Here is a 15,005-nt window from a genome sequence, read left to right on the forward strand (position 1 = left end):
GCTATATATTGTTCAGAATCTTCTCATACTTTCTATATAGGGGAGACCGGGGTTGGTTGTTACAGTGCTCATAGCTATGAAACTAGATGGCGCAGGCCGGTGATACTAACACTGAAATATGTGTTCTATTGTCTGGAAGGCAACCATCTTGTAATTTGAGGTCAATTACATCTAACATAAAGGTTAGCACATATTTCTTTTTTTTCATACCCAAAGTAAAAAATGCATATCTTGTTATTTATGTTGTAACTCTTAGTAGAATTGGAGTTTGTTTGAATTGGTGGCCATGTTAAATAGAACCAGATAATTGTTATCTTTTGGTGTAAAAACAAAACCAGTTGGTTCTCCCAGTATTACTGAGAGAATTAAATTATCATGTAAAGTCTGGCTGGTTTTGGGGGTTGGTTGTCACATGTAAATCATATAGGAAGAAGTCTTATATTTTTCCTTTCTACTTTTCTACACCAAAATATGGGATATGTCACCATATAATGCTTATTTAAATTATTTACTGTTTGTCCTCTGGTTCTGTGGAGGCAGTGGTATTATTTTGTAACATGGGTCGACATTTCAAATATATATAGGTCTGTTATGTTATGTTCACATAAAAAGTAAAAATACAACTTTTTCTGTCATTGTTCACAGTAGAAACTTTATGTTATTAAAAAAAAAAAAAAAAAAAAAAAAAAAAAAAAAAAAACTAAAAATGTTGCATTATTATCTACTGTAAAATCAAGAATATACGTTGTGACAACCAACCCCATATCGTGTGACAATCAACCCCAGTACGAGGCAGGTAGTCACAGATGACCCGCGCGTTTTCAACCGTCTAAATATCATATTTGGAATAAAGTTATGCTGAAATAAAAATAAAAATAATAATAAAGAGTAAAAAGTGTGACAACCAACCCCGGTTTCCCCTAACTACCAAGATGAATTGTTAGATTTTAACTTGACAAAAAACAAAAAAACAAAAAAACAAACAAACAAACAAACAAAAAAAAAAAAAAACGTGTAGCAACAGATTACAATTTGGTACAGGTAACAGATTTTGACAAGGTAGTAAATTTGACGCTTATACATGTCATATGTTGCTACCGGTAGCAAATTTGACGAAGTAGGAAACAATGGACGTTAAACCGGTATAAAGAGCAGGATGTGCACGGGTCCTGAGACCGGTTGTTTTGAATATTTGTAACAGAAATGTTAACGAACTGTATAGCTACAGTACGTGGTCCAAAACAATAATCGCAATACAAAATAGAACCAAGGAATACATAGGACCCTGGAGTTTGATTGCATTAGTCCTCAATATGTTATCGGTAATTATTAAACAAATACTTGGCAAATGCTCTCTTCATCAGCACTTATCTGCTACGTATAGGGTTCGATAATGATTGACAATTCGTTGAGGAGCAATGCACCTCTAATTAACTGATCTTTCTTGTGTAATGTCGCATTCTTACAAACGGCATTTCGCATATGAACGAAATGCCGTTTGTAACCATGACATCCACATGTTAGCTTTCCTGTAGGTAGCAGTAGTATACCGGAAACCAGCAGTGCAATTCAAAGTTTTAGTGAAAAAAAAAAAACGACTGTAACATTACACACTTTATTACGATACAAAGACTTAGTGGAACGATATTTTCGTGTTTGTTATAAGCCAGTGCTGTGCATTAAAAATACTTGCATTGCACATTTTGTATAATTTATTTTTAAAATAAGAACGATGTTGACAAAATGCAGCGCGCTATCTCGTTGTAAACTGTCACAACTGTCTGTTTTTTTTTTTTTTTTTTATTCATTCATGATGCTTTGGGACAGAGAATGTTCAATGCTGACCCCCCCCCCCCCCCCGTCCCATTTTTTTTTTTCAGAAATGACGCCTCTGCCTACATTATTACCACTTGACTGGTCAACCAGTTTTCAAGATGTCCCATATAAACTACGGACAAAACACTCATACACCCTGCACACAGTTATTCTGTTCCCATTTGAATGGGCAGACTTGTGCTGGAATGTGTGCGTTTGTTCTACAATTCGTGTACATTACAAATTACGCTATTGACAATTTCACTCTTTAGCACATTATATCATCAATACACCAAACCCAGCTATAGCCTATACAAGTGTAAACGACACAACTAATTTAAGAAAATACACCCAAATGAAAATAATAACCCTAACCCTCTACAATCCAAACTCTGTAGGTTATAGCATCCTAGTCTTGTTTGTCTAAAAAAACAAACAAACAATGTAAACCTCACTCTGCAGGCTGGCATCAAGTCACGTGATTTCTCTTTTCTAAGTTTATAATCGATACATTGCATACATACACACATGCCACGTGCAATAAATGAATTGTGTACATAATGCTGAGTCAAATTAAAGTGAAAACAGGGTGGACCTCGACAGCATCGCTACTGCGACAGAGCGTTTCGAAGTGTTCAAACAGTTTGTCATTTGTAGTTTTTTTTTTTTTTCCAGAAATAGATTTCACAATAGCTACCTCTAACCAGTACGCTGTCACCCAGCACAGTTTCTGCCGGGTTAGACAGGTTTATGCACGGTTGAATGCTACTAAATTGTTTTCACGAACTCTGCGTTGTTGAGTGACAGACATATTTTACAGTTTGTACATTTTGAATAAACAATCTTTCATACAAAGCTATTTAGCTGCGATAAGAATTGTTAGTAGCTATATATACATTTATCAGTTTATTATTTATTATTTAAATATCGGAATGTTTCCAGGCTATAGTTTAATCGTCAGATACTGTTTGACTGTTCTTTTTCGCACAAAATATAATATAGGAAAACACACATTCAATAAATTGCTTTTTATTACATTTAAAACAACTGTTAGTCTATCATATAATAGAATTAATTAAGAAAAAGGCATCAAGACCTGCAGTGTTTTTTAAAATCACTTCTCGCACTTCAACGCCCTTCAAAAAAACTCACAAAAAAACATAAATAAATAAACAAATAAATAAATAAATAAAGTCGAAACATATACTGACATTTGTTATTCACCTTGTTATGCTATTCAGATACCTACTATTAATCTAAAATGCAAAAGCAATCTAGCATATACCCTAACCAAAAGAACACAGTGATTCTATATGCTTTTAAATACGTTCGTCTGCACAGGCGAGATGCTTCAATGAATGCATTGCAACACTTTGCTCTACAGTGAGTGTTTGTGCGGTTCCAGACACTTTCATTTCAGAAAAGTTGGTCTAGTTCGTAGAAATTGTAACTTCACTTCCATCCAAACGGTAAGACTTCGACGCGTTACGTCTTTATATTTGTGTGGTTTTTTGCTGGGTAAGAGAATCCGTAAACTGGAAAGCCGCAAAATGTTGGTAGCTTCATAGAACAGTATATACATTTGTAATATGTTCTAATACATTTTCACACGATTAAGAAATAAATGTAATTAGAGTTACAAGAATTAACAGGCACATGTGTTTTTGTGATTGATGTAGCCTACCGGTACCTGTAATATCAAACACTGACTATACTCGCTTGCGTTTAAGTCCGATAATAAATCCTTATTAACAAATAGGCCTAGCGGCACAACATATTTTAAACATCATTTTACAGTAGCTACTGGGACATTAGACTACTCTTATTTCAGATCATTAAAAAAATGACGTGTATTAAATGGGTTTTACAAAGAACCAGGGGTAAGAATGCAGTTTAACTATTTAGAGCGTCCATCCGAATGCATCTCACCCAGTTCTTAATTTGTAAAGAAAGAGGTGCCGGGACGCAGGCAGTGACAATAACACTGTTCTTAATAACCGCATATTCAAAATCAAAGAATATTGTGCGTACTAGGGTTAGATGTTTACATTCACATATTCTGCATCATATGCAAAGTAGTAGTACGTGCAGAAAAAATAATTAAATGCAACCGCAAGGCAAATAGGCTAATAAATAAATTAACAAAAAAGCCTGTATACATGTTTTGTTATGGTTTTTCTTTCAACTGGTTTAAAAAAATTAAACCATTTAATAAACCAGTTTATTTTTTATTAAAAAAAACATAAATAAATAGGCACCCCAACACAAACACTGCTTTGACCCACGGTCTGCATTGTTATCAGCGATGTGTATCAACAGAAGCCGCTGGTAGGTTACAAAAACAATTAATTAAACTAGGTAGTTGTTATCTTACTGTGTTTTTATTCTCTATTACTTACATAATATTCACTGAAAAGGCAAGAGAGAACCAGATCGTTATTATTTTGGTTTAATATATCAGGCTGGTGTTCCTATTGAAGAAGGCTACAATATATCCTTTTTTCATTGTTTTTGTTGAAATTAATTAATGTTCAGCTGTCATATTGTGTTGTGTACTACTCATTTAATCATACCAAGTAGTGTACAAAGTTGTTTGTATCGTTTATGAAGTTTTTCATATCAAGTAAGCTTATTTGTGTGTAAAAAACGACAACAGAGTTGCAGCCAGTGTCATCTTGGCACTCAAGCTGAAATCGTAAAGTAATTGAGGCTACAAAAATGGCAGCGGACTGTCTCTCTTTAGCGCGCACGCAAAAACTTGTAGACTTGATAAAACTGTGCTGAGAATTTAAAAAGAAAGCATTTTATGAGATTTTTAACTAGAGGTACCGGTAATATGACTGCACGCCCAGAGGTTCTGGGGCTGAGCCCCGGCAGAAACACTGATCTCACCAGATTTGTACATGTTTGCTACCTAGTGAACTAATTAAGTTTGATACATTTCACCTGCTTTCCACAAAACAATGACACTTTGTATCAAATATAAACCAATGAACATAAACTGCAAAATAAGCACCACATCCATGTGAATGCTGCAAGTAGGAACATGTAGCAACGTTTTAAATAACATGTTTACACAGAGCATCACGAAGATAAAAGGGGGCAGCATTTCGCTTTCATCTTGGCAAATGTGTCAAAACCAGCCTGTATGTTTTTGCTTTGTTGGGTTGGCTCGCAATAATATCCAAAGATCGCTAAATGTCTCAACCCCAGTAACTGTACGCAGGTATGTTTTGACCCTTTTCATGCACAAAAATAACCTTTAATTTGCCAAAGTAATACCAACATTTGCATACGTATACAAAAACATATAACATAACATATACAAAAATATGTTAGAAAAATAAATCCATTGATTTTCGTGTATAACATTGCTTAATCATTTCTTTCCATATATATATATATATATATATATATATATATAAATATATATATATATTATATCGATATATATATATATATATTCATATTAAGTAAGCAATGTAACATTTTAATTATAACTGCCGATATGAACCGCACATCGAATACTGTGTTGGTGTTTAAAAAATATATATATATATATATATATATATATATATATATATATATATATATATATATATATATATATATATATATATATAATCATAGAATATATATATAAATAAATGAATGCTTCGGATGCCTTGAGACTGAACGAGAGCAATTACATCGCATAGCAACTGTGCCGGGATTCGGGTTAGATTATATGATGTTTGAAAAACGTATTTTATTTGTTTATGAAGAAAACATCAACCATCTTATATGTGATTATATTATGTTTCTGGGGCGTCAAAAAGAGGAAGCCATAATGTCATACAGATCGTATCGTAAAAAGGCACTATATACAAATCTATCACTCATCCAACTAAATAATGCCTTACTCCATTTCCAGGAGTGTAATAAACAAACTGCTGCTTCTACTACTACTACTACTACTACTAATAATAATAATAATAATAATAATAATAATAATTATTATTATTATTATATATTATTATTATTATTATTATTATTATTATTATTATTATTATTATTATTATTATTATTATTATTATTATTATATAACCTTTTGAAATCCAACACCCGGGTTAGCATATCAGAGAATAGGCTAAGTGGTGCTCTAACCAGACAGAAGTCCTCTCCGGTCTTTATAAACAACGTCACCATAAATCTCGGGAGCTTTGAACGTCTGATTGTTTCTCTCTCTGAACGGTGTTAACTGCCTCTGTATAAATACATGACCTGTTATTTTAGTCTCCATTACGCACCCACACCCGCATGGGGCTGCTATTTCTATCTAGTGTCGCCAATAAATCTAAAACCTTTTACTCTGAAATCCAAAAATAGAAAACCGCACCGTGAGACACGTTGTGGAACATGAGTGTATTGTATATTTATATAGAGAATGTATATGTGATCGTTTTAACTGCTTTTTTTAGATCTGCATATTTATACTGTGGTATTACATGTATAACAATATTCTGTCTTTCGATATTCATTAAGAGTTTACCACCGTGCTAAACTTAATTAATATAATATTATAATATATAATATAACTTAATATAATTTTTATTTATAAAACGAAAACCCAACTGCTAATGTAATAGGACTAGCAAGAAACCAAGGGACTCTTCACATTGACCACCTGAGTTATTTATTTGAAGATTTTTATCATCAGCTTTTTGTTTTCTTTTTAGGGGAAAAATGGTGCTAAATGAGCACAGTGGTAAATGCTTAATGAATATGGTTCAAACTGTGAAGTCGCTGATCACACGCAGTATTGCTTAATAACATAAATACATAAGGTGTTTTATGCATATATTTAACGAGGTAGTCATTGAACCTGTATTAACAGAATGTATTGTCTGCATGCTTACTGTTCTCAGTTCAGGGGCTCGTTTCTAGTATATACCAATACGATGTCGTATCAGACTAGTATGGCGTCGGGAGCAGAATATAGAAGTAGAGTTTCTATATAACGTTGCTAACACTACCTGTAATATTGAAACATATGATTGAAACAGCTATGATTCGACTCGAATATAGAAACAGGTGATAACTGATCGAGATTGCAGGTGATAACTGGTCGAAAGACCTATCGCATTGGAACTGAAGATCTCAATATAGAAACGAGCCCATCCTCATGACCCTTGCTTTATTGTTGTCTGCAGACTCTGCTCTCTGTGGTAATGGATTTTAACCTGCTGACTGACAGCGAGGCTCGCAGCCCGGCTCTTTCCCTCTCAGACTCCGGGACCCCTCAACACGACCCGGGATGCAAGGGGCAGGAAAACAGCGGTCAGTCAACAATCTCTTATCTAACCGATTAAGTACAACTCAGACACAACTGTCAGGTCAACATTGCTTTATCCAGTACATGCAATCCAATAATGATGTTTAATTTTTTTTTGTTTGTTACTCTTGCCTTGCTGTTAACTTTTTAAACATTTGTATTGCTCGTGTTGTTTTCGTATAAAAACCTTTTTGCATCGTCACGCCTGTTCTGTGTACATGCGCTCCCTTGTGTTTTTTTTTTTTTCTCATTATTGTGGATTAATACCGCACAGCATTGTGTTTGTTAATGCTGTTAACCTCCAGAATACAGCCCAGCCTAACTCAAATGCTAAATGGACAATGAACCAGTTTGCAGCCTGGGAAGGTCAGCTACAAAAAGCCAGGAATCTGAGAGGAGTTCACAAATGTGAGGAACACCTTGTCTTACATCTTCTACTAGATAACATGACATGACCACGATTCACAGGGGCTATAGGGCTCACTATTTTGTTATGCAAAAGTCATCCCTGACATGTATTCTGTAATTTATAAAAGATGCATCTCCCTGTTCTGTGAAAGTTTCCCAGCAGAGCTCTCAGGCTTCAGAAGAGAAGTAGTAGCAGCGCTTGGCTGGCATGTGCTTTCATATTCCTGATGTTTCACAAGGACCTGGCTAACATGGGGCTCTGGGGCAGACTCAGCGGAAACCAAATATTATGAAAAGACTTCTATAGGTTTACATTGTAAACCAGGATTCTTCTGATTCTGTATGCATTACAGTAGCTTGAGGAAGGAATGAACTTTTTTTTTCACTCTTACTATTCTTTTACACATTCTGACCACATTGGCCACCTTCATCCTACCAGGGCCCCTATTCACAGTGCTTAAACTTATTTAAAATAAGGGTTTTTAATACGTTTTTTTAAATGGATAAAATGTAATGAGATGTTCATGAAATCTTCTTAACAATGTAGTTAAATAAGTCAAGAACAGTCTAGAATAGTTATGAATATCAAAATGTAATCATTTAATTTACTTTAATTCCTAAATCAGGAGTTACAGCTTTGTAGTTACATCTTTTTTGAGCCCTGTAGTGTAACAAATCAGGATTTTATCAGCTAAACACATTCATCAACTGCATTCAATCCATTAGGCTATTTCAAATACAAATTTACCACCTTTCAAATGATGTCATGGACTTGAATAAAGCAACAGTTACATAAAAACATACAGCTATAGTTCAGATTTAATGAGAAAGGATATGTAGTTGGAACACCTATATGTGCATTTCACTTTGAAGACCCTGACACTGCATATATGTTGTGTACGAGTTGATTCTGAGATTCACACTCTGTGTGTGAAAACGTACCCCCTGCACAGGTCCTGGCTTCTGTGGTTTGAATTTGTTGCCCCCGTATAGGATTTTAAAAACTTAGATCAAGTCTCCATAGCCTTTTCACTTTCTAGACTAAGTAAGTTCAATTCCCTCAACCTATCATCACAGCTCATAACCTTTACATGGGATTAGTCCAGTTGTTCTTCTCTGATCTCTGTCCAAAGGCACAATGCCCTTCTTGAAATGTGGAGACCAAAACTGAGCACAGCTTTTGAGTGTGTACTCACCAGGGCAGTGCAGTTCCTTGGGAAAATCCCTAAAGACCAAGGTGACATCTGCCTTACAACAGGTTGGAAATCGGATACAGTTTTTCCACGGGTAAGAGCATGTCTATTTGATGACTAGTGTACGGTATGCTATACTCCTAAAATAGTGTGCCTGGACCTTCTAGATAGAACCATCAGGTTCCTTCAGGCTTCCTCTGGAAATCTTTTAAACTTCTAAATAGAACCCTTTGTACCAAATAACAGGGTTCTATACATTATGTTCTCAAAGCAGCATAGTTAGTGGATCCAAATTCAAACCTTCATATTAGTAACCTTTAAGTAGGGGTCCAAATACACATTGGATTATGGAACTATTAATGCAAGCCCATTATATTGAACTAATTATACAGAACCCTGTGGAGTTCAGTATGTAGGCATGATTACTCTAACCCTTTCCAATTAGGAACCAATACAGGAGTTTATATTGGGTCGATCTTCACAACTCTCTCTCTCTCTCGCTCTCTCTCTCTCTCGGTCTGTTTGTCTCTCTGTCTCTGTCTCTGCTACAGTTAACTACAGCATCTGCCAATTACAGTATCTGCCGAGGCATTTCCCGGCTGTAAATTTTCTTTCTAACAAGCACTCGGTAACTCAAGAGCTCTGAGTATCTGGCTTTGGAAGCCAGGCCTAGTTTCCAAGGCTTTGATGGGCTATTTAGGAAGAAATTCAGCCTGTAATGCAGTAATCACTGCTGCTGTGGGAGACCAACTAACTCCTAAGCTTGATTAATAGACGGAGGAGACTATTGTTGTCAGTCACTGCTGTTATGGGAAACATAATATTGAAGGCACTATGTTGGTAGTCCTTTGTTGTTCTCCTTGAACTTTTAATAATGAGTTTTTTTATTTTTTTAAATGTAATAATTACAACTCATGTAAACAATGACAACTTAATCTCTGTATATTTGTTAATAGTAAATAAAGATAAGAGTATGACTCAGAAATGTTACAAAGATGCTTGTTTTAATTAACAAACTTACAGTTTGCTGGTATGTGAGCCATGTTGTTTTCAGTTCTTGGAATCTTAATCACGGTAATTAGTAGTCAGTAATCCTTATTATTTTCAGTGAAACCCCTAAACAGGAAAAGTGCAATTTGCCAACTCTACGCTGTTAATAAATGGAAATGTGTCATAGCTGTTGCATGCATCCATCAATGTTTTATAGCGCATACACAGGTGTAGCAATGCCTGTGAATAGCTTTCATTGAAAACAACCAGCTATCACATTTGTACTTTATAGCATAACCATTCTAATGCAGGATTTCCATTGTCAACCACTTATTATGACAAAAATACTTGCAAGCCTTGCCTTGCTGACAGCATCAGTCAAAACGTGGCAAGCCTTTTAATTAAACCTTAGTGAGCTGCGTACATAGTAAGAGAACTTGTGTCTGTTATGACACACTATTTAAATGATCGGTCTCAATTTCCCACTTTGTGCAGATTGCCCATATAACACCTTTACTATGGAGGATGCAGTTCGCCTGCAATTTACTTATAGGAAAGATATAGACATTTTACTTTTTTATTCCTTTGTTCACTGACAAAGTGTTAGGAATGGGTCACCTCAGTTTGAAACACGGATAATTTTCTCCATAACCCATTTTATTCAGTGCATTATACATTTAAACATGGATTCTTATTACTCCAAATCAGTTTAGGGCTAATTCCAGACATGTAATTACAATAAAACAAATAGGAAGTGACAAGCCCAATTACAATTATAAAACACATAGGAAGCAACAAGCCCAATTACAATTATAAAACACATAGGAAGCGAGAAGCCCAATTACAACTAGAGTTGCTAGCAACAATAAAGGCTTCCAAGCAGTTGTTGTGAAATTTAAGCGCATTGGTTGTTACAAATCAAACGTTATCATCACAAATCATTTTGGACACAGATGACTGTGTCAACTTTGGCAAAAATATTGGAAGCATTGGTTAGCAGCAAATTAAAATGTTATTTGCATGCAAATAATAATATAACTAGCTTTTATAATGAAATGCATTTAAGCAATCAGCTTCCTTGAATTGCTGGCATTAGTTCCCTGAGTCCTTCAAACTCAGAAGTTCGAAGAATTTATATGTAGCTGTGATTGTGTTACAGACAGTGCAAACATTTGGACAAAACATCACTGTGTTGTCTGAGGAAGATATTTTTGTGAACTGATATTGTATTTTGATAATGGTTTTGAAGGAAATGGTCAACGACACAGAATACACATTTCAATTGCTGCGTTCTGTTACCCAGTGCTTGCTGAGCTGGCTGCTCTTGGCTGCTTTCTGTTTGACGTCACACGCAGCTTTTAAAGAAACGCCTTCTCCAAACCTTGCAGCATAGCACACATTTTCGACGTGCTATATTTACATTTGTGTGGATTATCAACAGTCAGTTTAATGTAATAGATTAACATTAACTTTATTGTTAAATTATACATCACTTTTCAAAGATTTAGTATATTATGTTTGTTTAAATAATTGATTTACTTATTTAATATAGCGCTGACAAGGCTGCTCACGGCTTCATTGTATAATGATAAAATGTTGTTCGTCTCCGCTAACAAAGTGGCAGCAGTAGTTTTAGTGGTTATTTGCATTACAATTAGCAGGTCACTTGTGACCTTTGCATCGTCCCTTTGGTTCAAAGTAATGTTATGAAAAAATGGCAAATAATAATATGTAAAAAGATTAATGTTACACTCTTAAAAAATAAAGTGGGCACACTATACAGAGGCTCTCAGAAGTATTCAACCCCCTTGGACTTTTCCACATTTTATTGTGTTACAACATGGAATCAAAATGGATTTAATTAGGAGACTTTGCCACTGATCAACACAAAAAAGTCCATAATGTCAAAGTGAAAAATAAAATCTACAAATTGTTCAAAATTAATTACAAATATAAAACAGAAAATAATTGATTGTATAAGTATTCACCCCCTTTGCTATGACACATCTAAATAAGCTCTGGTGCAACCAATTGTCTTTATAAGTCACATAATTAGTTGAATGGAGTCCACCTGTGTGCAATTAAGGTGTTTCACATGATTTCAGGTTAAATATACCTGTCTCTGGGAGGTCCCACAGTTGCTTAGTACATTTCCTAACAAAAACTACATCATGAAGACAAAGGAACATTCAAAGCAAATCCGGAATAAGGTTCTTCAAAAACACCAATCAGGGGTAGGATATAAAAACATTTCCAAGGCATTGAATATCCCCCGGAGCACAGTAAAGTCCCCATTATTAAGAAATGGAGAGAATATGGCATAACTGTAAATCTGCCTAGAACAGGCCGTCCTCAAAAACTGAGTATATGGGCGAGAAGGCACTAGTCAGGGAGGCCACCAAGAGGCCTATGGCAACTCTAAAGGAGTTACAGTCTTCCACTGCTGAGCTGGGAGACTCTGTGCATAAGGCAACAATAGCCCGGGTGCTTCACAAAACTGGCCTTTATGGGAGAGTGGCAAAAAGAAAGCCATTGTTGAAAAAAACTCACATCAAATCTCGGCTAGAGTTTGCCAGAAGGCATGTGGGAGACTATGAGACCAGGTTGAAGAAGATTCTATGGTCTGATGAGACCAAAATAGAGCTTTTTGGCCTTAATGCTAAGCGCTATTTTTGGCACAAGCCTAACACCGCACATCATCCTGAGAACACCATTCCTGCAGTGAAGCATGGTGATGGCAGCATCATGCTATGGGGATGCTTTTCTGCGTCAGGGCCTGGAAAGCTTCTGAGGGTAAAATGGATGCAGAAAAGTACAGAGAAATTCTGGAGGAAAACCTGCTGAAGTCTGCAAGAGACTCGGGACTTGGGAGAAGATTCATCTTCCAGCAGGACAATGACCCTAAACATACAGCCAAAGCCACACTGGAGTGGCTTAAAAACAAAAAGGTCAATGTCCTGGAGTGGCCCAGTCAAAGCCTGGACCTCAGTCCAATTGAGAATATGTGGAAAGAGTTGAAAATTGCTGTTCAAAAAAGGTCCCCATCCAACTTGTCGGAGCTTGAATAACTTTGTAAAGAAGAATGGGCAAAAATTGCAGTGTCCAGATGTGCAAAGCTGGTAGAGACTAGACTCATGGCTGTAATTGCTGCTAAAGGTGCCTCTACGAAATATTGACTCAAGGGGGTGAATACTTATGCAATCAATTATTTTCTGTTTTGTATTTGTAATTAATTTAGAACAATTTGCAGATTTTATTTTTCACTTTGACATTATGGACTTTTTTGTGTTGATCAGTGGTAAAAACTTAAATCCATTTTGAATCCATGTAGTAACACAATAAAATGTGGAAAAGTCCAAGGGGGGGTGAATACTTTTGAGAGCCAGTGTATATATTTGTATTACCATTATATGATTTACTATTAGATGTATTCATATTAAGCAGTATAAGGCAATATCATTTTTATCAGGAATGACCAGTTTTCATGGTTATAGGTCACCCCCTTGTGGTGAACTTTAGAAAATAGTAAATGTCCGTTTTTGTACACATCCAATGAACGCTGTCAGTGTGCTATATGAAACAAAACAAAAATCTAAAAGTTTGCAATCAGCGGCACAAGGAGCTATGGTTTTAATAACAAATCGTAAAAATGAAACAAATGGATGGTGACATTAAACTTTATGAACACAATGAAAACTGAACAGACAGCACGATTAGCAACTACACGTTGGCTACCAGATGTCAAATTATATTATTTTCGCTAATACATTTTAAGAGGTAGTATTAAATACAGTAAGTTAGATCTACTGACATCTACACAACGAACACCCACTGAAATAAGCATAAAAAAACGATATCTTGATGGTTTAACATGTAGGCTAGTTAAAAATAAACAGTTGACAAAGCAGGACCATTTTTAAGGTACACACACTGCGTTTAAATTATTAAGGATTTTTTTCTTATTTGCTGTTTACTGCGCCACTGGGATACTGAACCCGAAGCCTGAACAGGGTCTAACCACGCATGGAATTCAGAGTAAACCATGTAGAATGTTGAGGTAAATGTTTTGAAATAAATTGCTAGAAAAATCAAGAGCACAATTCTGTGTGTACTGCATGATTATTGATTTGTACCAAGATCTAGTAGTATTGTGTTAAACTGTATAACAACTGCAGTTTTGACAGAACTAGGCTGACTGAGAAATATGTCCGGGTTTGGTCTGTGTCAAAAGTTGCAGCCCTACTTACACTGCGTGGGTCAGTATGTGTACCATTCTGTACATGCCCTCATGTCCACGAGAGTATTTTAAGTAAACAAAATATACTAAAATGTCCGCGTTTTGGGAGGATTCTCTGTGAATAACCGTGCGATCTTCACCGCTACAATAGTATGTCATAGAGCAAGCGATTCTAAAGAGTTCTGTCTAGACTTTTCTTTATCTAAAATAATTAGTCAAATGAAAGAGTCGCTTGCAAAGTTGCCCACCTCACCCCCACCGTCATGCGTCTTAAGTGGGTTACAGGAGTGGTTCGTTGCATCATAAGAACATAAGAAAGTTTACAAATGACAGGAGGCCATTCGGCCCATTTTGCTCGTTTGGTTGTTAGTAGCTTATTGATCCCAAAATCTCATCAAGCAGCTTCTTGAAGGATCCCAGGGTGTCAGCTTCAACAACATTACTGGGGAGTTGATTCCAGACCCTCACAATTCTCTGTGTAAAAAAGTGTCTCCTGTTTTCTGTTCTGAATGCCCCTTTTTCTAAACTCCATTTGTGACCCCTGGTCCTTGTTTCTTTTTTCAGGCTGAAAAAGTCCCTTGGGTCGACACTGTCAATACCTTTTAGAATTTTGAATGCTTGAATTAGGTCACTGTGTAGTCATCTTTGTTCAAGCCTGTCTGCATATGACATGCCTTTTAAGCCCGGAATAATTCTGGTCGCTCTTCTTTGCACTCTTTCTAGAGCAGCAATATCTTTTTTATAGCGAGGTGACCAGAACTGAACACAATATTCAAGATGAGGTCTTACTAGTGCATTGTACAGTTTTAACATTACTTCCCTTGATTTAAATTCAACACTTTTCACAATGTATCCGAGCATTTTGTTAGCTTTTTTATAGTTTCCCCACATTGTCTAGATGAAGACATTTCTGAGTCAAAAAAACTCCTAGGTCTTTTTCATAGATTCCTTCTCCAATTTCAATATCTCCCATATGATATTTATAATGTACATTTTTATTTCCTGCGTGCAGTACCTTACACTTTTCTCTATTAAATGTCATTTGCCA

General features: G+C 35.7%; 1 protein-coding gene across 1 annotated transcript in view; it reads left to right on the forward strand.

Moving 5' to 3' along the window:
* pitx3 (paired-like homeodomain 3) overlaps positions 1–15,005 on the forward strand; it is a 57,510-nt gene that overhangs the window by 8,637 nt on the left and 33,868 nt on the right. The window contains exon 2 of the mRNA XM_041267435.1: positions 7,008–7,134. Within this exon, the coding sequence (XP_041123369.1) occupies positions 7,026–7,134 (109 nt within the window). The 5' untranslated portion in view covers positions 7,008–7,025. The remainder of the gene's footprint in view (positions 1–7,007; positions 7,135–15,005) is intronic.

The sequence above is a fragment of the Polyodon spathula genome, chromosome 13 (genome assembly GCF_017654505.1).
Source record: "Polyodon spathula isolate WHYD16114869_AA chromosome 13, ASM1765450v1, whole genome shotgun sequence".
NCBI lineage: Eukaryota > Metazoa > Chordata > Actinopteri > Acipenseriformes > Polyodontidae > Polyodon > Polyodon spathula.